Below are 26,519 nucleotides of genomic sequence, written 5' to 3' on the forward strand. Positions count from 1 at the left end.
CAAGGTGTTGTTATTTTACACTGTGAATGTTCTTTGCAACTAAGATTAATAAAAGCTTCCTAAGTGATACTGCCTTTATCTTTCAGTCTAATTACATATATACTGGTACTGCAAAGAAGATGCGGGATAAATACAGTGTGGTATTGGATACTCCTGAATACAGGACTATTCAGGAATTAAAATCCCATTTGAGTGAGGTAAGTTCTATATTACTTTTATTCATCTTTGATAGCTGTAATTAAGTACAGCTCAGATCTTCTCCCTGTTTTGTTTTCAGAAATAGATGAGATGCTACAATTGCAAAGCTGTGTTTGGGCAGCTGTTACACAAATATATGTAACAGAAGAAATCATTCACAGACTTTTCTTTTTCTAGCTGGTTTACAGATCTGCGGGCAAGGAGCTGAAAACAAAATACACTTCCGTGCTCAACACACCTGACTTCTTAAGAGCCAAGGAAGGACAAAAAATACAGAGCCAGGTGAAAAATTTCTACTAATAGAAAACAATCAGGGTTCTTTCTTAATAGTATCTTTAAGTACAGCGAAACCTTTCCGGGTCATTTCAAACCAATATGGAATTCCTAGAGAGTACTTCTAAAAATGACGGTTGTTTTAAGTGGCTTTTTAAGTGGCTGTGATTTTTCATGTTGGCTATATCTCTGTGATGGACAAATCCAGCTCTGGATGTCTGAAACAAAGCATTGAACCGTGGTCTGTTATGTTCAGATTCTCTGAAACTCTGACTTTGTCAGAGGAAGAAGTACTTCTGTCAATGTCTTTGTTCATTATCTTCATTTACATAGTTCTTGCTGAGTTAGTAATACAAAATGTTGTTAGCCATCAGAGAAAAACAGACTGTTTGGATGCTTTTATCAAAGTGAGGCATGGATGTAGGGCAGGGGCAGAATTAACGTCACATGCATTTGACTTGGGGGTTAGTGAAGTTATTACTAGTATTTACAGAATGCTGTGAGTGATAGAGAAAGATGGACTGAGATAATATGGAAAGCAAAAGGGTGCAATTCTCTCCAGTTTCTCCTTGGGTAGATTGGGTGTTTATACATGGTGAACTTACAGTCATTTCTCAGGGTGATAAAGTAAAACTTACTTGAAATGTATTTATTTATTTATTTGTTTATTATTCTTTCTGTCTTGCTGCAGTATTTGTACGTGGCACTTGCCACGAAAGAGAGACCTCATCACCATGCTGGTAGTCAGACTCCAGCCTTCACACATGCCAGGCATGTGAAAGATATGGTCAGTGAGGTAAGATTGGTCTTTCATTTGGTACCAATATTCTAATCTGCTTAGAAGTTTCATTTCCAATTTTATCAATGGGTTCCAGGCCCAAATCTATTCACCCTTTATTTAACTTTGTAACTCATACTTAAGTTCCACATTTCCTTTACAATTTGTGGTAAATAACTACATCTTTCTTATGAACTGAAATATTGTGCTTCTAAATACTTGTCTGCAGAATCTGTGGCAAACTGGCTGCAAAATCTGGAACATCTAGTAGGAGTTGAACAGCAGAGTTTGTTTCCCAATGTTTTGAAAAAGAGCTTTGCAAGAATGACTTTGTGCGCTCTGGATAGCACCTCTAGGTGTTAATGTAATGTGAGATTGGCAACTGCTTCTAAGCCTGAAGATGTAACTTTTCCCTTTTGCTGCTTCTCTTAGACGAAATATAAGATGCAGTATGAGAAGATGAAGGACAAATACACACCAGTCCATGACACTCCAGTTTTGATCAGAGCCAAGAGAGCATACCTGAATGCCAGTGATGTATGTAGTCCATGAATACTTTCTTCTTGGTTTCTACAAAAAAAATAAGTAAAAAAAAATGGGGGTCAGTGGGGAACAAACATGCAAACCATGGATTGTCTCAGCTTGGTTCAAGAGCTAGGTCACCTCTTGTCCATTTACGTTTCCATTTGATATTACGGGAATAGTTAACTTTTCACTTTTCTTACCTTTATTATAATTCATTTTAATTTTGCTTTGCATTGAAATGTTGACTTAGAACAAGGAAAAAATAAGTTGCTTACATATGAAATCACCCTGTAGCGCAGATCAGTGTGAAATGATCGATGCTGGAGCCAGGATACCTTTTAACAGATAATTTCATCTGTGTTTGTTTTTAGGAGTTGATTTAATGTCCCTGAGAACTTGCTCATTGTTTCATTTAGAAGTACATTAGAGATCTCACGCTTTAGGGGGACCTTTGCTACATATTTTAGGCTGCACGTTGCCCAGGTACCCTGGGAAATCCTGCTTCTTACTGCTCTCATGAGAGGGATTTTTAAGATTTTAAGAGTATATAACTTCTTTTGCATGCCTGGATTTCTCTTTGGAGAAGGTCTTTCTCCTAAGAATGGAACGATCGTCCTGCTTTCTTCTGGACCAGAACATAGAAGAAGGGATGTGTAGTTTTTTTCACTGTTTTAGAGATCAAGTACTGTAATACATGGCTATCTTTTCTCAGTCTGCAGTTTGAAAGAGAGTAGGATGAAGTTTTTCTTTAGATGGGGCAACTCCTAATTTTCATCACAAGTCTCAGTCAAATTGTAATTGTAGTTGAAGCTTCTTGTATTTCCTCAGGACTTACGTTAGGATATTGGAAAGCAACATATAACTTTATAATTCCCCAGATAGAGGATTTTTAACTAAAATGACTCCTGATAGATAAATATATTTTTTAATATATTACTTATTTTTTTTCTTTTCCAGTTGCGCTACAAAGAAACCTTTGAGAACACAAAGGGGAAATACCACACAGTGAAAGATGCTTTGGATATTGTCTATCATCGAAAAGTCACTGATGATATTAGCAGTGTATGTATATGAGACTTTAATTTCTAATTAATATTAGTCGCTTAATAACCAAAAACGTGCTATTTATGTTGTTTGTCTATTTGACTGTATTAAATAATTAGAAAAATATGATCGGCACTGTTAATAATATTTTCTTTCCTTGATTATATGCTTTATTGCCTTTGGTATTAAAAAAGGTGAATGCAAGCAAATCTTATTTCCACTCCTTCTGGAGCACTCTTGGTGCTCCAGAAACAAAGAATGTCCTAAAGTTGCATGGATTGGGTTGTTCTGTTCTCAAGATCTATTTTTTTCATTCACTTGTTTGTGTCTTCTTTGTAGGTGAAATACAAAGAAAATTATATGAGCCAGCTGGGAGTCTGGAGATCAATCCCAGACCGACCAGAACATTTCCATCATCGTCTCGTCACTGATGCTATTAGTGATGTGAGTTCAAATAGTACCTTGATGTGAGAGACTGAAACTCTATATGTTTCATCTAAGTTTCTTAGATGAAAACTGAGTCTTAATTCTTGAGAAAGTGAAGTCAGCTTTTGCTTCTTTTCTGTAGGTTAAATACAAGGAAGACTTATCGTGGCTCAGAGGCATTGGCTGTTACGCATGGGATACACCAGATTTTACTTTGGCAGGAAAGAATAAAGTGCTCTACAGTGAGGTAAGTAAAACACCCTGAATTGTTGCTAAATGGTTATTATTATTATTTTATGTATTTTGGTTTTTCTTAGGAGAATCCAGTTCTGGCCTAGACATTGATAGGAATTTTTCATGGTAGAATTTGAGCAACATTTTGCTGCAGAAAGTTTCTAAAGTTATTTTTTCATTATCTTACCCAGCTTTGAGTTACCTCTGGGATATGTTTGTGCTTTTTCTTCTGCAGAATAAATATAAGGAGGCGTTTGAAAAGACGAAGTCTCATTTCAAGTACGTAGCTGACTCTCCAATTAACAGGCATTTTAAACATGCAACTCAGTTGCTGGATGCGGTGAGTGTTAAAGATTTCGGTTAATATGGAATCAAGGGTTGATTGTCCTTGTGAACTGGCAAATAAATGAAAATAGATTCAGAGCTAATGATGTCTTAAGGTCAGACAGAAATCAGGAAATGCAGGGTTGTTCTGTGACCTTCCTGAATGTTAGCACAGAACAGATTTGCCATACCTAAAAAGTGAACTCTTGACCCCCTTGTTCCATTTTTGAAATTGCTGGAAGAAACTTTTGCTTTGCTGACCAGTAAAGAGCTGCTAACTTGATAATATTACTTGCTGAGTAAGTAAAAACTGACTGTTGATTGCAGTGTGGAAAAAGGTGTATGGAGAATTAAAGCATAGTGTTATGAATATAGTGTAGCCATAGTCTTATGCCCAAAGTAATCATAGCCCAGTTTCATTTCTGATGCTCTGCCTTGAATTCTCTGACTCTACTACTTAGTTGTTTTCTCCTGTAGTGCTAAAGAAGCAATGAACTTAATATATTAGGAATACTGAATTCACCAATTGCTTGCTAGAAGTGGTACTGAATGCTTAGGTAAAAGACCCCTGAAAATCTATGTGTTCTGGGCAGATTCTTACCAGCTTTGAGTTGGCTTACAAACCGGTCACATAGAGGGAAAATAATGAAATAAAACAACAACCCAGCAACCTGGTTAATAGCAGATATCATCGCTGCAATTTAATATTCAATCTGATAAGCAGTGAACCAGAATTTGTGATGAAAGATTATTAATATTTAGTCTTACTATTCTTTGGTAGAACAACTAAGGAATAAATTATTATGAAAGACATAGAAAAGTCTTAGCAAGAGAGTCCCATACAATGAAATAAAATTAAATGTGTTCTGTTACATGAGTGATGTTTTCATGGTGGATTGTAGTTTTTGCTTACAGAAAGTCTGATGATAACATAACTCTGTCATTCACCCTTCTGTCTCATCACACTCTCTTTGTACTCAAATCAAGAACCTAGTTCCACACAGGGTTGCTTCAGCAGCTCTTTTTCATGAAGAAAGTAAGTGATAAAATGGCTTCTTGAAGATTGACAGGAGCAGGGTTGGAGGTATCCTTAAGTTGTAAGTTAGGCCTTCAAATGGAAATCAAGAGTTGTATTTGTTATTTGGGCTTATTTTTCGGTTTTTTCTTGTTTGTTTATTCTTTGTGTTTAGTGATTTTGTTCTTCAATAATATATTTCATGTTTTGCATATGTACTTCAGTCCTTGCCTTTGAATATTTCATATGAAGAGGTTTAAATGATTCATCTGTGATCTCAGGATCTCTGTATCTTCACTGTCTTCTTTTAATTTATTACACTTTGTTATGCTATTCTGAGCAGAAATTATATAAAGCTGCCTATGAGAAGCTCAAAGATAGGTACAGCGTTATTGTGGATGATCCTAAGAACCTCCTGGCCAAGTGGGGGACTACACTGAGCAGTCAGGTACCGTAGGAGCACTTGCCAGTGCTGCCAGAAAGTGCCTGGTTCACTCCCAGCTACTGTCTGTGTGAAATGTTTACAGCTGGCAGTATCAGAGGTTTCACCTGTGATATTGTGATGTTTTAGTTCAGATCAGATAGTCTTAGTTTTGCCACCCAAAAAGGATTATTGCTTTTTGAGTGAGCTAATCTGTACTATATGTACTTTCCTGTATTGTGCATCAGTTGACATCATCTTCAATTAATTTCCAGTGTTGAAGTCAATGGAGAGGTTTTAAAAAATGCATGTTGTATCATGCATTTATTTATTAGCTCTTTCATTGGCTTCCACAAATATTATCTTCTTACTCATTTCCAGACAAAGCAGCAGTGGCATATTGGATTTTTGAGTGCCCTTGCCTTTATCTGTAATTTACTCTTATCTCCCCAAAAATATTCTCATAGTTTCCTCAATGGGATAATAAGCAAATCTTTCAGTATATACTCTTAATTATATAGATGTAAATTGTATGCACATTGGAATGAATACATATAGTACTGTGCCTAAATCTCTCCACTCTCAAGGTGTCAGGGATCTAGAGCTGTCTTACTGTTTATGGTGTTCACAAGTCTTTTTTGTGCTTCGTTGCCATTTGCATGAACAGAACAGTTATAAATCCCTTGCCAAGATGCTCCTGAAACAAGGGTGTAATGAAATTCTGAGGCCAGATATCCTGACAGCACTCTACAACTCATACTTATGGAGCCAGGTAATGCAAAGAACTGCTGCTGTAGGAGGCATTAGTACTACAATTTAGTTGCTTTGTCTTTTAATGCTTGTGAGTTCTCTGAGCTTCCACAGATGTCAGACTCCAAAGTTTTGTCCATGTCCAGAGCGCTGTGTCTATGATAAAATAATATAAAACCCAAACTATCTGAAAAAGCACTTACTGGGGCTTGAACTTCACCTAGCTTAGGCTGATCTTGCCTTCTTGTTTCATACTTAGATATAGAGCAATTTTCCATGAATTAAAGATGGCAGAATCACAGTATGGCTGGGTTGGAAGAGACCTCAGAGCCTCTCCAGCCCCAGCCCTACTGTGTGCTGGCTGCACCCAGTTCAGGCTGCCCAGAGCCCATCCACAGCCTGGGGCACCACAGCAACCCTTTTAAATAAGGCTAGCATACCAGCCCTCATGCAGTCACGTACTAGGAGTTTATAAACAAAAATACTTTCTCCTTTCATCTTTTGTAAGGGCTGAATGTAGAGAGTATGATCCATCTGTTCATGCAGAACCTTTGGTAGCATTTCTGGTCATATAAAGGAAGTCCTCTAAATGATTCTGATATTATTATGAAGTAGTAGTTTTCTGTATTCTGTCTTTATTTACTCTGGATTCCTGTGCAACTGGAGTTCGTTGTAACAGTTGGATAAAAAGGTGATTTGTTGCGTTGAGTAACTGGTACATATTTATATTTGCTCAGAAATGAGATCTCCTGGCAGCAACCTTGCTATTTTCAATGGCAAGCACATTTCCTGACTGGGCTGGATGAAATTGGCATATAATGTATAAATTTTACACTGGAAGTGCAACAGTAGAAACAAATCATGTGACAGTGAAGGAGATGTCACTACAGGCACAGTTTATAAAGTCAATTAGTATTATAGGGCATTACTGGACATTTTTATCCCATAGATTAGTGGATGTCTATTTATTACCTCATTAAAACTCCTTGCAGGTAAGCTTGGGTGTGTTTGGAGGAAAAAAAATAGCACTCTGCCTGACCTGGGTGTTTGTCTGAGTGGGCGTTATCTTTTGATTTGTTGTTTGTATTTCATTATTAATATTTTGTCAGTCTCAGTCCTGTTTAAAGGCATGGTTTTATTTTCTGATGCAAGATAAAGCATGAAAATTCCTTTTTAAACATGTGTTCCAACCTCTTCTGCCTGCCCTGAGGCTATCTGCAGTGGATTACCATTCCTGAGATCCAGTCCATTCTCATTGAATTCTCTGGAAACTGAGAAACATAAGATAATCTCTAAGAAACTATTAAGATAGAGATTCTGCTGCCAGTGACTTTAAAGTGGCCTGGCATTATGATGGTTCAGTGGATGCTTTTATCTTCTGTTGTGTGCGATATTTTACATTTCTCTTTGTTCTGACGAATGTTGTTAAATAAGATCTCATCCCACTATGAACTAAAAAGACCACTGATGTGCTGAGGTTGCCTTATTAGCTTGGTCATGGCCATAGAAGTGAAGTCTTTTGGTTCAGTGAAAGAAATAAGAAATAATCATGCAAATAGACAGCCTGTAGGGCAGATAAGGGGCTTGCAGAGTTTGTTTTGTTTTGCATGTTCGGCTTTCATTGGCTTTGGTAAAAGGATTTTGCAGTTTCTTGTGTGAATATAAATGTGCATCTCCTGGAGCTGCTTTATCTTGGTCTGTGTGGTTGACGTCATTTCTTTGCCAATCACCAGGTTGAGTACAAAAAGGACTATGAAAAGAAGAAAGATAAGTATACCACAGTTGTGGATACTCCAGAAAACTTAAGGACTGCAAAAGTCAACAAGCAGATTAGCGATGTAAGTGTGGTCAGTCTATACTTACTTCCCAAATTCCGCCCTTTGAAAATTATTAATAATTTTGGTAGTCACTTAAAAAATGTTTTTCATCTTGATTTTCTTTCCACTGTCACCAAGATTGTCAAGAAATAACGTGATCTCTAATTTGTATCTTCAGATTATTTACAAGTTGGAATACAACAAATCGAAGCCTAAAGGCTACACCACAATTCATGATACCCCCATGCTGCTGCACGTGCGCAAAGTCAAGGACAGAATAAGTGATGTAAGTGGATCACCAAGAACACGTACAATTAACTTGTGTCCTTTGATAAGTGGTATTTGTATCATCTGTAAAACTGGCATAAAAGATAGGCTTCTCATTAGAGTGTGTTGATTTTGTTTGCATATAAAAAAAAAAGCAGAATTGAGTATAAAGTTGTTCAGGACCTTTTTTTATGTCAGGCTCTACAGTAGCTCCTGGAATGTTTTTGCTGGGATAGAGTGGCCTTCTATGCATAAGAAAATTCAAAGCTGGATTTGGTATCTAATCCACATTAGTGGGTCATTAATAAACAAAGATTTTTCAGAAGTGATCTGTGAACTGAAATACACTGTTTGGTTCCCAACTGAGTGTTACTCTTCAGAATCTTGAAAGGGATTTTTGGAAAACATTGAGTGTGCCCATCAGAAGATAGATTCCTATAAAGGGTTTCTACCGAGTGCTGGAAAGTAGAAGCAGACAGAATTACTGTTCACGTGTGGATTTTGTTAGGCCTTAGTCTGCTTCATGGTGTGTTCTCCTGCTCCTTGACGAGGTCCCTTCTTCCCAGCAGATGGTTGGTACTGTGTTGTATTCATGATATTTCTTTTTTCTATGAAGATTTAATCTTTACAGGAGCATTTTTTTATATTGTGATTTTAATGTTTTGCTGATTTTTCTTACTGAAGTTTGTAGACTTTATCTTTGTAAACACTTTTTTTTGTGTGTGTTTTCTTTCTTTAGCTGAAATACAAAGAAGTGTATGAAAGGAACAAGTCCCACTGCAATGTTGTAGCAGATTCAGTTCATATTAAGACTCCAAGGAACACTTACAAGCTGAACAGCAATGTGAGTTCCGTTTGATCAGTACTGCATTTCTGTTATGCACAGTGGTGGAGACCAGCAATAGTGACCAGGGGAAATTATTTTAAATTCTCCTGAAATTCTTTGAGCTTGGCCATGATTTCAATTGTTTGTGATCATGTTCTTGTAGACAGAGTGCGAGCTTAATGAGAAATTCTCATTTGTTTTTTATTATTGGTGGCCCAACATCCACTGCAATAAGCAAAGAACTGAAAGCACTCCCCTTCCTCAACATTAAAATATCATTTCAGTCATTCATGTAACTTTATTGATCCAGAAGATGATTAATTGGAGTAAATGGATTTCTCCAGGATTGTACATAATTCAGAGGAAAACTTTAATCTGATCCAGATGTGATTTCTTGCATCTTCTCTTATTTGAACTGAAAGAGAATTTGCATTTATATGAATTTCGTCTGTCAAGTACACAACATTAAATTTTTGTTTTTTTCTTCGTGTTTGCCTGTGAACAGCTGGATTATAAGAAGAAATATGAAGCAGCCAAGGCTCATTGGCACTGGATTGCTGATAGGCCTGACTTTGTTCAAGCAGCCAAGTCATCTCTGCAGCAGAGTGATGTAAGAAAGTCTGAACAATCTGAATATTCCCTTTCCCCAAATTTTTCCTTTTCACAATTAAAAATAGTAGATCTGGCATTCTTTTTCTTTTTTTTTTCCCTCATCTTTTGTTGTTGATTTATGCAGTATGAGTACAAACTGGACCGAGAGTTCCTGAAGGGATGCAAACTCTCCGTAACAGATGATAAGAACACAGTGCTGGCTTTAAACAATGCCATCCTGGCGAGCGACGTAAGTACCTGAGCATTCACTTCTTTATTCTTCTTGAATTTATTACAAAAGCTAATGGGCTGTTGGGATTAAGAATGAAGGTCTGAAAAGTCGCTCTCGGTATCAGTCATTTAATTTATGTATTTCAGTGACAAACTGGTGAAATCTGAATAAATTTGATCTTGTAAATGTCACTGAACAAATATATGGCCTTTGAAATGAAATGAATATTTAAATTTAACATTGCCTGAGTACACTAGAACTTTTCTTATCTATAGATTAACCTTGTTGAAATGAAAATGTTGCTTGGAGAAAACAAAACAAAAAACAACCTTTTGTTGTTATATTATAATATATATTTCACATATTATATGTGTGATTATATATTTCACATATTATATATATATTTCACATACTAATAATTTTCTAATTGAGAGCTGTAGGAGGATGGAGCCTGGAACAAATTTGTCTTGGAAAACATCAAACTGTAGAATGATCTGCAACTTTTTGCACTAAGAAGCAGTGAGAACAACAGCAATCTCTCTTGAAGTCATCACAAAACATTGCTTAAAATGACATCTTTTCTCCTTGCTAGATAAAATACAAAGAGAAGCACAACAAAGCTCGAGGAACATGCCTGGTTGTTCCAGATACACCTCAGATCCTCCTGGCTAAGAATGTCAGCAATCTGGTATCAGAGGTAACACATGTGAAAGTTATTCATTCATGTTTATGTATACCCTTTATTGGATCAGGGTGTGTGTGCATGTTGGCTTTTTACCTATTTTTCTCCTATACTTTCAGAACAAATACAAAGAACACAGCAAGAAACAGTTACCACGTGGGTCTTACACAACCCTACCTGAGACAAGAGACACTGCTCATGTGAAAGAGGTGACCAAGAACGTCAGTGATGTAAGTAACTTCTGCAGTACTAATCTGCTGTGAGAATAATAGCTGGTACCTATAATTGATGAGGCTGTTTCATATTTGAGTCTACATGGTTGAGTCTTATCGTAAAATGCACTAAGAGTCAGCCAAGATAAAGTCTTACAATTTGGAATTATATCAATAGTTGGAATATCTGTTGAAATACTGTTGAAAAGCAACAGACTTGAGTGCAAATGGATGAATGTCCTTAATTCGGGTTTCATTTTTAGATAGAACGCAGTTTAAATAAAGATCCTCCGAATAGCAAGTTTATGTAATGTGAATTACGGATCGTGAGAAATACACAGCAGCCTTAATATTTGAGACTTAAGACTCTGCATTTTATCTGTCTTTACAGCTTCAGTGAACTTTTTTGCAAGTTTCGGTAGCATTTACCTCCCTGTGAAACATAAAATAATCACTTGTATCCCTTTTTGTTCTTCATAGACAAACTATAAAAAGAAGTTTGTGAAGGAGAAAGGCAAGTCTAATTATTCTATTATGCTGGAGCCTCCTGAAGTGAAACATGCCATGGAAGTTGCTAAAAAACAGAGTACAGTAAGTTTGTTTTGCGTTTTCATGTATTATCTGGTAGGGAAATAAAATCAGTCATTGGACAAAAATGTGCACACTTTGGGTTTTCTCCCAACCTCCACGTTCAGGTATAATTCTGAAGGACAAAGCTGCAATGTTTTACAGGTGTAAAATTGCACAGAAATAAAGGATGTCTTCGAAAATCATGTTTATGGTTAATAATGTGAAGTAATCTTACACAAAGTGTGTTAATAACTCATGTCATTGCTTCAAATATAGTCAGAATTGCGTGTGCTTGTTTCTTGTGCAGTTTGACCATGTGCAAAAACAGATTCCCAAATCATTTCTTTGTAAAATCATTAAAAAAAAATAAATCCCATATGCTTTCCCAGCAACGCTGCTATATCATTATTAGGTATTTTCTTCGTGAACAAAACTCTTTAATCTTTTCTCCTTTGTCTGTCATTGTGGACTAGGTTGAATACAAGAAAGATGCCAAGTCAAAGCTCCACTACACTCCTATAGCAGATCGACCAGATATTAAGAAAGCAACTCAGGCTGCTAAGTTAATTAGCGATGTGAGTGGTTTTTTTAATCTTTATAATTTTTATAGCACTGATTTTACTATTAAAACAATATCAGTAGAATAAACAAAAGTGCCTTGCATTAGTACTAAAATATATACACATATATTTTTTCTTTGTTAGATTGAATATAAAAAGCGTGGAGAAGCTGGCCTTGGTGTAACCATGCTGGGACGTCCAGATATTGAGCTGGCAAAGGAAGTGTCCAAACTAACCAGTCAGGTAATAACACAAAGCTATGAAAGTTAGAAGCACTGAGATAAGAAACATAACATGAATTTATAGAATAATATTTTGACTAGAATTATTAATAAGGGAATATTTTTAAAAGGAACCCATTAAAGTATAAGGTACATCCCAATGTGAGGTTAAACGAACATTGAATTGAGAGTCTGATTCTGCTTGCAGTGATGTTAGATGTGATCCAACGCTTTCTTGTAGTCATTTGTATCCATTCAGTTTATGTGACTTTGCTAAAGTGCAACCAGTCGCTTTTGTAAGGACTGGACTGGTGGAGAACTGTGCCCAGATGCTAGAACTCTGCTAACCTCAGTGGGCACAGAAGCAATCCTTCAGTACAGGCAGGAGAGAGGATGTAGAGAGGAGAGAGCAGCATGGAGATGGGGCATTTAACTTCTCTGTATTTTATTCTGTCATCTCCAAAATCTTTGTCTCCATCTTCTTGAAAATAACATTTCTAATTCTGCAGTGTGTAGTCCCAAATTTTGAATGCATTTTGAATGTATTGAATGCAATTTTGAATGTATGGAAAGTTAAAATACAGAAGCATACAGGCTTCTGAATAACTGTCACAAATGTATAAATGCTGTGAAATGCTGAGAACAGCTGGCATGCAGTGAGTTAACTGGCCTTCTTACAAGACCCTATTAGATCGTAGTTGTTTGGTTGCCTATGGTCCTATAGATTAAAACTGAAGATAGTCATTGCCTCTAAAAGCCAGCTGATTGTTTTCAGAAAAGTGTTGATTAAAATTAAGGGTTGCTGATATAGGAAGCTGTTTTTTTGCAAAAGTCTGTAGATTGTAGTACATGTTTTGTCTCGGGGGTGAAACATGCCAATACATTGATTATTCACTTGTATTAAAAAAGGAAATGAAACAAAGCACTTGTATACAGTACTAAGGCTGGCATGTTAATCATGCTTTCTTTTCCCCCCCTCCTCGTTTCTGAGTACTGGCTTTAAAAGAAGCAGCCTTTTACCTAACTCTTCATATCATCCCCTCTGTGATGAACAAGCAGTTTCTTTCAGCCACTTTCTTTCTATTTTGTATCTTAAATCTTCTGTTCTGGAGTCAGTATGCTATGCTAACAGAAGCTTGTGTACTCTTTTGCAAAACTCACATTCTCCAACTAGTTTGAAGCTGATGGTTTCTTATGAGTTTTCTTCCACCAGGACCTCAGTTCTACTTGGTTCTTTCTTACTGTTTCATGCTTTCAGCATGTCTTGCATAAAAAAAATACATATCTGATCTTGCTCTCTTGCTGCGCGTTATAGGCGGAATACCTGAAGCGACATATGAGAGGGCACGGAGCTGCATCTTATGATACACCATGGATGAGAACGTTTAAGAAAGCTAATATGCTAAGTAGTCATGTAAGATCATTTTAAGTGACATGACTGGGAATGCCATATTTATGCATCTGTATCTTTCCTGTTTACTTACAACTCCATGTTGCTAAAGGATCTATGATGCACCTGTTGCACTGGGCCTTCTTCTGTCAAAGGTGCTGAATGTTGAGACTGCATATTAAGATGCGCCTTTTATTTTCCCCTTTGGAAAGACTGTGCTGCATGGGGGTTGTGTGCATGGGGAACGTCTCTTTCAGAAACACGTCTTGAGGCTTGAAATGCTACTGTGCCCTTGATGATGGTTTTGAAACTTGGTTGTATTTAATAGAAGTTCCAGTGCACTCATGCAGTGTGGAAACTCACCTCTTTCACCCCCAAATCCTAAAAGCAGCAACATAAGCTTGGCCTGGTTTTCCCAAAGTTGTATAAAATAGAAGTGTTTATGCCAAACCTGAACAATGCTGTGGTTATTTCAAGTGAAAAGTTATTCCACATGCAGAATATTCACAATATTTTTTTTTTTTTTAACAATTTTGTTCATATTTTTATTTAAACTGTTCTGTTTACATTGTTCTGGAGTGGCATAATGGCGTATGATATTATTTAATCAAACAAGCCCTAGGGTCTCTGAGATGTGTACACTGTAGTGACCTGGGGGTGCATATTTTCTTATACTTCTTGCTGTCTCAAAAGCTTTGGATAACAGAAGACCTATGGCTGCATGGCAGCTTTGAAGTGCAGCAGGCAGATCCGTGCCATTTTGGTTTGGCTCTTGTATTTGCAAATGAAAAAAGAGGATTATGGTTTTTTCCTGCATCTAGCCACATCTGCTGCATGTAAGTGTTGCATGCTTTAATGACAGCCACCGTGCTTGTTAGGGAGAGCAAGAATTGTTTTGGTAGTACCAAGGACTCTTAACCTGAAGCCTCATCTGGAGCAACTGCACTACAAGAAAAAGAAGAACTGATGTTTATTTCCATTCAGTGATATTGAGCTCCTCCTCCTTTCTCATGCTTTTGCTCCAAGGCTGCCAGCTCTCCTCTTAGTCTTATAAACTTGCTTTGAGATTTTGATCCTGAGAGCAAATCAGCTATTCTAGAGGTGTTAAGGGGGCAAATACCAATTGGCATAATCTTTCACTTTGGGCATTTCTTCCCATGAATTTATTCTTTGTGAAACATTGTGTCTTCTTTGCGAAGCTTCTTCTTAAAGCAGCTTGTTTATCCACTTATCTTTTTTGGGGGGGTTGTATTTCAACTGTCTGGCATGCTTGCTTTCAGTTTTGTGTAGCTCTTCCATTAACATTTCTTCTGGGCTCAAAAGCAATGAACTCTTTGGCATGATGGTCTGATCTTCAACATATGTTGCATAGCTTTCTTTTCTTAACAGACTCTTATACGCTTATTTCCACTTTTGTGAGGTCAGAACTAATACTGACTCTTTTTATGTCAAAAATGTTGAGTTTTGTTCTCTTTGAGCTCTGTCTTTTCTAGATTTACCTGTTTCACTGTGTGCTTTATCTGAATGCTGGCACGTTTTGCAAAGCGAAAGAGCAGCAGCAGCATTATGGAGCATGAACTGCATGGTGATGGATGGGCAAGAATAAGCCAGTGAATTCAGAAGTGTGAAATATGATTATCCAGTGTGATTTTATTCTGCATTCACGCAGGCCAGCCAGCCATGAATTCTTTGAGGGTTTTTTCTTACAGTCTTTTGTAACTCCTCAGAAACAATTTTGTGAATCTCTGGCAGCAAATACATATTCTAAAACAAAAATGTTCCTATTGGAACAACCTCTTGAGAATATGCAAGAAATAGTGAAGAGTTACCCTTCAACAGCAGGGACTGAGGAGTCGTGATGAATGAAGATGTCCTCATTGTAGTCATCAGCCAAACTCCTATTTGTATCAGCGTGGCATCAGCCTGGGTCTGCTGAAGCACTGTAACTTATATTGATCCAGTTCACCTTGCTGATATTAATCTGTTTTCTGGGAGTGTTACTAAGCCCCTTTATCCAGTCTAATCCCTAGATCCTGTGTATGTGATCAATATCATCTGTCTCTGCTTTCTACAAACACATCATGTGTTTAACAATATATATTTATGTGTTTGCTATGTTGATGATCTTTGATGCTGGTGTGTCCTGCAGTTGTTTTAAAAGCTCCCGTTTCTCCAAGAAGCATGTTAAAAGCCTATTTTCAACACTCTTTTTGTCTCTTTGTGAAATATGTCTTATATGTGTGCACAGCTGCCACTGAATGAGAAATTCTTCATCTCATAGGGGCTCAGAATTTGTCCATATTTTGTCAACACTTCTCATCTACATTTGTTACCGCCTTTACAATGAGGAGGCGTTTTATGTGCATTGATTGAAAGTGGTATTTCCTAAATACAGATGTAGATTTTCTTTCCATATTAGGTGATCTTTAAAATAGCTTTATTCCAATGGCCACCTTCAAATTACCACATTTTTGTTCTTTTGCTTACAGTCAGAATGTACCAGGGTCTGTTTGCCTTCCGCAGCCAAGGTGAATACTTGAGAACAGAGGTAATATCTTCTTGTTTTTACATTTAGGTGAAATACAAGGAGAACTTTTCCAAAGAGAAGGGTAAGAAGCCAAAGTATGATTTAAAGGAGGCCAAAATCTACAAGACCATGAAAGATGCTCACAACATGGCTAGTGAGGTACGCTCACTTATACATTTCCATTTAAAGCTTCAAATTTCCTATGGAAAAGTCTTCCTCCATTTTCACTGATGTTGTTTATCCTTTCATATCCACAGGTGAAATACAAAGCGGATCTAAAGAAACTTCATAAGCCTGTCACAGACATGTCTGAGTCACTGATCATGAACCACGTCCTGAATACAAGCCAACTCGCCAGTGCTGTAAGCTCATTGACTAACCCCAGATCCATTTGACTTTTCCTTTCCTACTGATTCCAGCCTGAACTGATCTTTGCTAATGATTTCCATAATGATTACTCCCTTTGTTATAGTTCATGGGCCATCACCTGGTAGTGATCTCTACTTTCTAACTGTTGTTTCCTAGTGAACTAGCAACTTTCTCACATTTGTCCCCTGGAAGTGAAATCCTTATTAGCTGTAGAGCTGCTGGTATTTTAAATCCACTAATCATTTTCAGTGGATTCCTTCTTTATTACGTTTTAACTGATCTCATCTCACTAACAAATACTATTTTCTTCTTTCTTTTTTTTTTATTTTATTTCTTTTTTTTATTTTTTTATTTATTTTTTAATGTCCTCATTGCTCACTATATTTAAAACGTTTTTTTTTCTTCTGCTTTTTCATTTCCTTTTTATGTTTAACATCCTCCCTCTGTAGAGGTACAGAATTACTTCTAACAAAATACTTGCAACTTTTATTGAGAAAATATGAAAATGGTTACTGCCTGGCAGTCTTTTTAGGTAACCACTGTGTTTCCTTTCTCTTTCTTGTTTACTTCTTGTCTTTTTTTTTTCAATTCCTGGTTTTGAAAAAAAAGTCTTTGCTGCAGTCCAAGTGATCAGAAAAGACAGCTCACATCTTTAAAAATGAAATGATACTGGGAGTTAAACTTCTTGGTTTTGTTTTGCTTTTTGTATTTCTAATTTCTCTTTGATGTTCCATTGAAGTGTTGCTTTGATTGGACCTAAGAAGTAGATGTGCTGAGGGATTTTTTTTTATTGAGATGATTTTTGACACCTTCCCTTCAGTACCAGTACAAGAAGCAATATGAGAAGAGTAAGGGTCACTACCATATGGTGCCAGATAATCTTGAGCAGGTTCATCTAAGGGAGGCCTCAGAACTACAGAGCCACGTAAGTTGGTCATGTGTTTCTCATTAACCATACTCATCGAGTTCTGAAGTCTCCATCACTGAAACCATCCTAGCAAGTTCTCTGATGTATAGAAATTTATGTGCCAATCTGCTTTTTGAGCACTGCATGCTTGAGAGGGCAAAAGTCAATGAGAAATATTTGTACATTTGCAAGTTTAGAACACATACAAAATAACCACGAATTCTACATTTTAGAATAGAGCTCAGAACTGCTTATTCATGATGTATCTGGATATTGTTACACAATTATATAATTACTGTATTATACTCAATATAATGCCTTTACCAGGGAGTTTTCATCTATACAAAAATAGACTTGATAATCTCAGAAACTGGAAATTGAAAAAAACTATTGTTACTGAGAGCAAATTTCAGTTGCTTTGTTCATTCTAGTCTCAAGTGACACAAAGGAGATCTCTGCCATTCTTTTCTGCATGCATAATTCCTTCAATGAAAACAATACCTACTGCTGCTCTTAGATATCTCTGTTGACACTTTTTCCCTCAAATGAGGACATTTATCCTCAAGTTGGTTTTTAGTCCTCCTTATTCCAGGTATTTATTGGCCCTAACGCAAGAGAGAAGTTTCTACTAGAATATGAGGGGCTGTAGGTTGTGTTCTGCTGCAGAAAAATGGCACAGAACTGTGAAAACTGTATAATAGATGACTACAAGAAAATGACTGTTCATCACTTCTTAGTGTAGTTTAATTGTAGTAGAAGAGCAACCACATGTTGCGCTAGAGTGAGACTGAGATTGGTATGAGCCAAAGGCAGAGCATTGCCTTGTACAGCAGATTGAAATTCAGTACACTATAGACTGGGTACTGTAAGTTGAAGCAAAAATATGTTAATCATGGTGGACTTTTTACTCACTGGGTACACATGCACAGAATTAGGCAAGAAGGTGCTGAGTTGTGTCTTCTCAGACCCTCCTGCTAACACTACAGCAGTTTATTAACATGGCTGAACTCAGCCGTTGTCAGGAGCAGTTTGAATGCTTTCAGGTTAGATTTGTACAGTTCCTGTTTTCCTTCGTCATCAGTTATTTCTTGAAATCAGAGCTGATGCTGATCATTCTCTGCAACAGGAAACATGTCACTAGAATTTTATCCCATACACACTGTGCTGCAAAGCTGACCTTTGATTTACATTTTAAGCTCAGCATTATGTGTTTTGGGAAGATGATCAGTGTCAGAAGTTCATTTTTACAGGATATCAGTCGATCACAGTAGGCATATATTATTAGCTGAAGAATTAAGTTATGTGATTATTTTGAAGGGTAACTGTTATCCTTTTTTCTTAGGTGAAATACAAAGAAAAGTATGAGAAGGAAAAAGGTAAACCTATGCTGGACTTTGAAACTCCAACATACCTAACTGCAAAGGAATCTCAGCTCATGCAGAGTGAGGTAAGGTTGAAATTAATACTTGTAGGCTAAGGAAACTTTAACATCTATTTTTTGTAGTTAAACTTTCACATTGATTTACACTTGTAATTATACTTGTGTCTTGTGTGTGCCAATAGTTTGAAAAATTGTCATGTTTCTTTATACTGGTTATAGGATCTTATTTAAGACTCGTGTTGTTTTCCTGTGGCACTGTGAAGTGTGTATTTTCTGTAATTTTTTCATCAAGAAGCCGTCAGTAAATTGAGCTTCAGGAAATCTTTGAGTGTCCAGAAGAAGTGTAGGATGAACTACACTTCACTTAGTCTCTTGCCACAGGAACACGTTATGTATGTCAGCTACCATCGTCCACAGAAAAGACGCTGGTTATTCTTTCCATCTGAGAACTCTGTGTTTTAAAAACCCACTTACTGCCTGTTTGTCTCCATTGTCACAGTGTTCTTCTTGGTCGTTCTATTTCCAAAGGCATTTATTTTTTGTTTGTTTGAAGTATTATCTTGTTCTGTTGCAGATGAAGGCTTACTTTGTTGAAAAACGTTTGTACGAGGCCCCTAGTCATTGTTTGGATGAGTTTGAAAGACTCCACTAAATGTTTTCTCTGCACTTACAAATATGTAGGAAGCAAGCAAACAAATGTAATGCCAGTTCATGTTTGCATTGGAAGTAATGAGCTGTTTAATGGACTTCAACAGAAGGAAGATTTATTAATGTAGCGATCGGCAGCACTGGCTGTAGATCATCATCACTGTGCCATTAATACCAAACTGCTGCTCCTTCTTCATTCTCCCAGAAGTTTTTCATGTAATTAAGAATAATGTAATAAGTATTTGCTATTTTGCTTTTTTTTTTCTCCTTATTCTCATTAGAAACAATATAAGAGGGACTTTGAAGAGTCCATTAAGGGCAGAAACCTTACTGGCTTGGAGATAACACCATCCTTATTACATGTCAAATATGCAACCAAAATAGCAAGCGAGGTAGCAGTTATTCTGTGTTTATTTCCTCTTATGAGTTAAATAATTCCACTAAGAATTCTCAGCAGTATTTCTTCTTCACCACTTTCTTTTTTCCTAACCATTCACTTCAAGCATGTTTTTCATATATTTTGTGTTGTGACCTAATTCGTCATGGACACTTAACTGTTCTTTGTTAACTGTATTCACGTTTACTGTGTCCCTTTCTGACATTCTTCAACATAACTGTCCTGTATGGGATGTGTATGTGTGCCCTTGCAATTTATCTTGAACAATAACGACTACACACTGTTCCATTGCAGTGGCTCTTTTATAACCCTAAAAAATATTCTTTGCTGTTTTAAAAACTCCTTCTTTAATTTGGAGCTTTTGGATTTATTTATTTTTATTGATTTTTGCAATGCAGCTGGAGTGTGCAGAATTCTTCTGTAGTCTGGCTTTGTGCTTTTCTTTCTTCCACAGAAAGAATACAGGAAGGATCTGGAGGAGGGTGTCAAAGGCAAAGGACTGTCAGTTTTGGAGGAGACTCCAGACATGTTAAGAGCAAAGAATGCAACTCAGATCCTGAATGAGGTACGTAACACCAGGATGTAGTCACTACCTATAAACTCCTGAATGTACAGAAAAAAAGAATAGACTGTGCATGGTGACTAAGGTTAATGAAGCAAAGAGCTCCTTTAAATGATGAATGCTTGCTGAGTGTCTCAGAAACAGCAGCAAGGCTGATGGGCAGTTGCTCCTGTCCAGGCCAAACTCAGGGCAGCCAGCTGTTAAGTGCTGCAGGACTGATGGCCAGGGTGGACTCTTCCCCAGCCCAGTGGATAGAGGTGGCCAGCAGAGAATGAAATGCAAACTTAACCCGATTTACTTACAAGGAATAAATATTGAATAGTGATTGTTTTCATAGGATAAACTTAGGTCATACCTTAAGGGCTTTAATACCATCAGACTGAAGCTGAAAAAAGTAATGTTTTAGTGTTAATTTGATATGAATTGTTAACATACACCCTTAAGATGAGCATGCTGATTGACAACAGCATTTTGTACTTAGTGCAAGCATTCTTGAGTTATGACCACACAACATTGCTGGCACATTCAGCAAGATTTGGCAGAGTTGGCATAAAGGGATAAGAATTATACCTGTCTATACAAAGTACATCTTTTAGACCTTACTGGAAGATCTCAGTTGGGCTGTTTGTTCTTAGTATTTAAGTTATAAAGTACGCACTCTAATGACATCATATGTATGTTTAATTGTAAGCCTAGATAATTGGCAATCCTGTTTAGTGGTATGAAAATACCTGAAATTGCTACGGGGATAACATTCACATCAGTAAAATCTCTGTTCATTGTCTTCATCTGCAGAAAGAGTACAAAAAAGCCTTGGAATTAGAAATCAAAGGAAAAGGTCTATCGGAACTGGCTTTGGAAACACCTGATTTTGTGAGAGCAAAGAATGCCACTGACATTGCTAGCCAGGTCTGTGCATATGACTCATTTGTCACATCTGCTGTCTGTCTTTAAAGGAAAAGATTGGTATGTGTTTGTTTGTTCCAATGCAAGTCATTGCTAAGTTGTGATGAATGCATCTAAATGTGAGCTTTCCCTGACAGATCAAATACAAACAGTTGGCAGAAATGGAGAAGGCCAACTACACCAGTGTTGTCGATACTCCAGAGATCATTCATGCCCAGCAGGTCAAAAACCTTTCAAGCCAGGTATCTTGAGTGAAGATATATAATCACTGCATATGTGGGAACCTTGAGCGGGTACTGATCAGAGCACCTGAATAACCTCCTGTCTCAGAGTTCAGGAGATACACCAGAAAAGCAAATGTTTGTAGAACAGTGACAAGGCATCTCTTACAATTAAATATTGAAGTTAATTGATTTTACTGCTCTATAAAGTGGAACAGTAATTTCTATTGGTCCTGCAGTACCAAAGCCATTTTTGTTTTAAGTAAATGTAGCCAAAAATTCCTATCCCTTAATAACTTGAAAATGAATCCTGCACAGAGGTGTGTCTGAAACAGAAGTACTCAGATTTCCATAGAGATGGGCGTTATGCAACAGTAAGTAGAGACAGGCTGTTTAATAGTTCTTTATACTGATACCATACATGTTGTATTTTGTATCAGAAAAAGTACAAGGAAGAGGCAGAAAGGACCATGCCATACTATGTGCCTGTAACAGACACACCAGAAATGCAGAGAGTCCGTGAGAATCAAAAGAACTTCAGCACGGTACGTGTGCACTCAGTAAATATTGTTACTGTCACATGATTAAAAAATGTGCAGCTTTTTTGTCACTTTAAAGGTCCAAATACCATGCTCAAATCCCTCCTGGACTAACTTTATATTCTGTAATATAAAGGACTGGAGTGGTCCCCATCCAGGTGCTCCCCAGTGTATTCAGCAGCCCTCTCACACAGAGGAACAAAATGAATCTCTGACATTCTCAGAATGAAACTTCTTTCTTCTGTGTTTTGACAATTCCTTCGCTAATAATAAAGAACTGCAGTTACAGAAGTTGTTAGATGGGAATAAATGCAAGACTGTATGGTCAGGAACATGGACAATTTCTCCTTCTTGTGGCTCAGAATCTCTAATTGTTGAGAAAGGTGCCACAATCTGGCACCTTTCAAGAGTTTTGATGAAGGTAGTTGATCTCCTGCTAGAAATTTAAGTTGGAATAGTTACAACTGCATGACTTAATATCACCAATGGTGATGTTAAAATGAACACCTTAAAAGGTGTACTTGAAAATATTTTTCTTAGCTTCAAAGAAAGCTCTGTGAGTAAATTTTTATGGCATGAAGGCAACATTTGACCTCTTACTACAACTTTTACTACAACTTTTTCAACAGCTTCAGTATCAGTGGGACCTACAGAACAGTAAAGGAAAAGTTACAGTTGTACAAGATACACCAGAAATGCTGCGTGTGAAAGAAAACCAGAAGAATTTCAGCTCGGTACAGTTACTTTCCTGTTTTCAGTGCTCATTCCAAAGGAAAAAAAAAAACAAACCCTCACAAGGTTTATTGTGATGTATTTAATACAGAAATTATTTTAGGCTCTTCCTCCTAGATACTTGCATTCTTCACCTGCTGAAATGTGTGTAAGATTTTTTTCCAACAAAGCTTTATTCTAAGCAGATTTAGCTGATTAATGCTACTCCTTTTTATCTGCTGTTATTTGTGGAGTGTTCCGATTGAAGCCTTGTTCATGTATTTAGCTGTCATAGAGCAAAACTATCATCCCTGTGCTTAAAATGTTACCAGTGTCCACCTTTATTTTGTTCCATTGCCACATAAGCAGTGCATATACAGCAGTGCAGTCTTGCTGTATTGCAACTTTTTTCTTTCAGTGGAAAGTGAACTGTCTGCCTGATATGTCTCACATGTCATGTGTTACCATGAAGTGCCTCCTGTCTGCTGTATCATTTTGCCACCAATGCCATTAGCCTGGTGGGTGGAAGGAATTTGTGTGAAACATCTCCAGGCAAATTGGATCTGGAGGCACAAACTGAACTAGTATTTTTCTAGTTATTCATTCCTAAAAATGTTTTGATATTCTACTTAAAATGCATGACTACAAATATAAGTGACCAGCCCTGTTTTTGCACAAATGGCACTCATTGTAAATGAGACTTGATGTAGGCAGAAAGGCAGTGACTGCAGGTGGTCCTCCGTGTTTGCTTTCATCCTGCACTGTTGTGTGCAAATCTCTGTCATGAAACTGTATTCTCTCTCTTGGAGAAATACTGTTGTGTTTCGAATGCTTAACCTTGTTGTCTTGATTCTAAATGTTAAGATTTTGTATAAAGAAGATATTGGAACTGGAACTACTATTGAAAAGACGCCAGAGATGCAGAGAGTTAAAAGAACCCAGGATGCAATTAGCTCGGTACAAAATAATTGATTTTTAATACCCTACAGGTGCTAATTCAACTTAAAGTAATATTCTTTTCCCCTCTCACTTATTTAAATGTTGCTAACTGTGGTTTGGCAATAATCCTTTCAGCTGAGGGTTACTTTCTAAAAGTTTTGCCTATTTTTGTGGCTTAATAATCTTCTAATGATTAATATTCAATTTGTTACTTACAGTCGATTTCTAAAACCTGAAAGCACTTGTCATGTTTTTAATCTCATCCCAGAAGCATTTCATTTATAAGAGAATCAAGTAACTGTTTAGGTTGGAAGGCACCTCTTAACATCATCTACTTCAGCCCCTTTGCTCAGTTGAGTTCAGCTAGGGCAGTTTGTCCAGGGCTGCTCTGAGTTTCTAATATCTCAAAGGACTTCAGATATTCAAAATGACTCCACAGCCCCTGTGAGAAACCTGCTCTGTGTCTGACCAGCCTCATAGTTAACAAAATGTTTTGCTGTGTTCAGACTGAAATTCCTGTTTTTGAACTTGTGCCCATTACTGCTCATCCTATCACTGGGCACTGCTGAGAAGAGTTGCTCCCTTGTTTTCCTTCCTTCCTTCCAGGTATTTACACCTGTTGATTAGTTCCTCCCAAGTTTCCTGTCCTACTGGCTGAACAGTCCCAGGTCTCTAAGCCCCATCTCATGTCAGATATGTTCCAGTCCCTTCATCATCTCAGTGGCCTTGTGCTGGAATCTTTCTGCTAAATCCATGTCCCTCTTGTACTGGGAGCCCAGAACTGGATACAGCACTCCAGGTGTGACCCCAGCAGTGCTGAGGGAAGGGTGACCTCCCTCAACTTGCTGGCACTGCTCCTCTTAGTGCAGGCCAGGGTCTGTTGGCCTTCCTTGCCACAAGGATGCATGGCTGGCTCGTGGTCGCAGCCTCCAGGTCACTAATGAATGTTAAACAGCACAGCACTGGCACCAGTATGGACCCCTGGGACACGATCCTTGTGCTCTGATCTCCAGGTAGCACCCATGCCATTGATCAAAGAGGTTTGGGCCTGGTCATTCAGCCACATTTCAGCCCAGCTCACTGTGCACCTATCTGACCCGTACTTTGTTGGCTTGTCTGTGAGGATGTTCGGGCATCCTACTAAAGCATGTCTTGTAAAACCTTTATCTTTAAAACTCTGTAATATTCTAATATTGGAATAACGGTGTGTAATTGTTTCAAGATTTTTTTTACATGCTTTTCAAGAAGTTTGGATGTGCTGTTTGTGTAAGAGCTATTAGCATTTCAGCCGTTTGTTTCGTGTGTGTTATGTTGAATATGTTCTCATAAGATCCTGTTGTCCTGTTTTGGTTATACTAGATAGAAAATAGCACTGGTATCAAAACTTCATTGCTAAAACATCATCTGACAACCCTCAGCTCTTTTGAATACGATGATCTGTACAAACTCAGAATTCTACGTCACTCTGAATTCGAGATTGTACCCAATCTGTTCAAAGGCATCCACAGCAGTTGTTAGAAAACCTTTTTATGAAGGTGTCACTCTCACCCAGCAGGATGCTTGTAATGGCAGTGGGAAATGCTTGCACCCCAGCTTTCTGCTCCTGTTGGAGCCAGTGAGAGCTTTTAAGTTGTCCACCTCCTTGAAACTGGAATAATGCTCTTTATGTATCTGCATAGGACCCTAAGTGCCCATTTTAAGACCATTAGGCTAAAATTGTTAGATTCTTTATTTAGAGTGTTTAATTTCAGAGAGGTTGCACAGTGCAGGTGCCCCACGCTTTTTTATTCGTGCAATCACGCATCACACCAGCTGTGCTTTAACATAAATTCTAACTTTTTCTAATGTCTGTGCCTTTGTAGATTAAGTACAAGGAGAGCATCGGAAAAGGAACTCCAATTCCTGATCTCCCAGAAGTGAAACGTGTCAAGGAGACGCAGAAGCACATCAGCTCGGTAGTGGCCAATATTTTCTATTTACCTCTATGTAACCTCTCAGAGCTCAGCCTTCAGCCCCTGGTATTGTTTATGGGTATTTATGTTGTTGTTGAAAGGAGAACAGACCCCTTAAATCCCTATCTTCTGCAGCAGGAAGTTGAATTTTGCAGTAGTTTTACAGTTAAATCACTTCTCTGCATTATTTCTGTGACCACAGAAATTAAATAAAAAAACTCACAGAGGAGATTTTATTGTTCTGAAAAAAAATGGAGCAGAAAATTAAATTGGAGCCTCTTTTTGTAGTCAAAAATCCTGGCAACAGCTATAAATGGATAAAAGGTATTTGCTCTTCCCATATCTAGTTAACTGGAGATTCTAGTAATCAAACCCAGTTCTCCTGACTTTGAGCCATCGTTTCCTACAGCCTTACTTTGATCTCTGAATACAGAATTGAGGGAGAGAGTATGGTCGATTGATTGTTGGTGCCATAGGATGAATGTCCTCTGATTCACTACTCCTAATGATAAGTAGTTTCACTCTTAGGCTTTTTAGGATAGCATCGATTTTTATAGCTCACTGGTGCATAGCAGTGCTTCATTTTTCTAATCTTCAGGCTACATCATTTGTTTTCCCATTCTGTGTATCCTTTATTTTTGTATTCTGATTCCTTGTTTCAATGACATCAAGTAGTGAAATGCAGTTTGCAATTATTTTATGAATGTTCAAGTACTGCTAGTGCATTTGTAATGTATTCCTCTGTGATGAGGTTTTAGACCAAGCATCTTCTATACCTCCTCTGTCATACAAAATGCAATTTTTTAGTCAAACAGTTGTAAGTTAAGTTAAATTTTACAAAGAGGGTGGTGACGCACTGTTCACAGGTTGCCCAAGGAGGCTGTGGATGCCCCATCCCTGCAGGCATTCAAGGCCAGGCTGGATGTGGCTCTGGGCAGCCTGGGCTGCTGGTTGGTGACCCTGCACACAGCAGGGGGTTGGAGCTGGATGAGCACTGTGGGCCTTTGCAACACAGGCCTTTCCATGATTATGTGCAATAGGCAAATATGAGAACTAAGCCTCAGTGGTGTTTCTCACCACAACCCCCCTGTTGTTCTGTTTCAC

General features: G+C 37.6%; 1 protein-coding gene across 1 annotated transcript in view; it reads left to right on the forward strand.

Annotated features, from left to right (window-relative positions):
• The window catches only part of NEB (nebulin), a 108,355-nt gene that overhangs the window by 67,879 nt on the left and 13,957 nt on the right, over nt 1-26,519 (forward strand). Inside the window, 32 exon segments of the mRNA XM_032445929.1 lie at nt 87-197; nt 376-480; nt 1,163-1,267; nt 1,682-1,786; nt 2,732-2,836; nt 3,158-3,262; nt 3,387-3,491; nt 3,714-3,818; nt 5,161-5,265; nt 7,722-7,826; nt 7,984-8,091; nt 8,812-8,916; nt 9,404-9,508; nt 9,635-9,739; nt 10,314-10,418; nt 10,523-10,633; nt 11,096-11,206; nt 11,659-11,760; nt 11,890-11,988; nt 13,282-13,380; nt 15,932-16,042; nt 16,141-16,245; nt 17,073-17,177; nt 18,502-18,606; nt 19,470-19,580; nt 20,040-20,150; nt 20,943-21,056; nt 21,191-21,295; nt 21,715-21,819; nt 22,443-22,547; nt 23,389-23,481; nt 25,326-25,418. Of these exon segments, the coding sequence (XP_032301820.1) occupies nt 87-197; nt 376-480; nt 1,163-1,267; nt 1,682-1,786; nt 2,732-2,836; nt 3,158-3,262; nt 3,387-3,491; nt 3,714-3,818; nt 5,161-5,265; nt 7,722-7,826; nt 7,984-8,091; nt 8,812-8,916; nt 9,404-9,508; nt 9,635-9,739; nt 10,314-10,418; nt 10,523-10,633; nt 11,096-11,206; nt 11,659-11,760; nt 11,890-11,988; nt 13,282-13,380; nt 15,932-16,042; nt 16,141-16,245; nt 17,073-17,177; nt 18,502-18,606; nt 19,470-19,580; nt 20,040-20,150; nt 20,943-21,056; nt 21,191-21,295; nt 21,715-21,819; nt 22,443-22,547; nt 23,389-23,481; nt 25,326-25,418 (3,369 nt within the window).

The sequence above is a fragment of the Coturnix japonica genome, chromosome 7 (genome assembly GCF_001577835.2).
Source record: "Coturnix japonica isolate 7356 chromosome 7, Coturnix japonica 2.1, whole genome shotgun sequence".
In the NCBI taxonomy this organism is placed as follows: domain Eukaryota; kingdom Metazoa; phylum Chordata; class Aves; order Galliformes; family Phasianidae; genus Coturnix; species Coturnix japonica.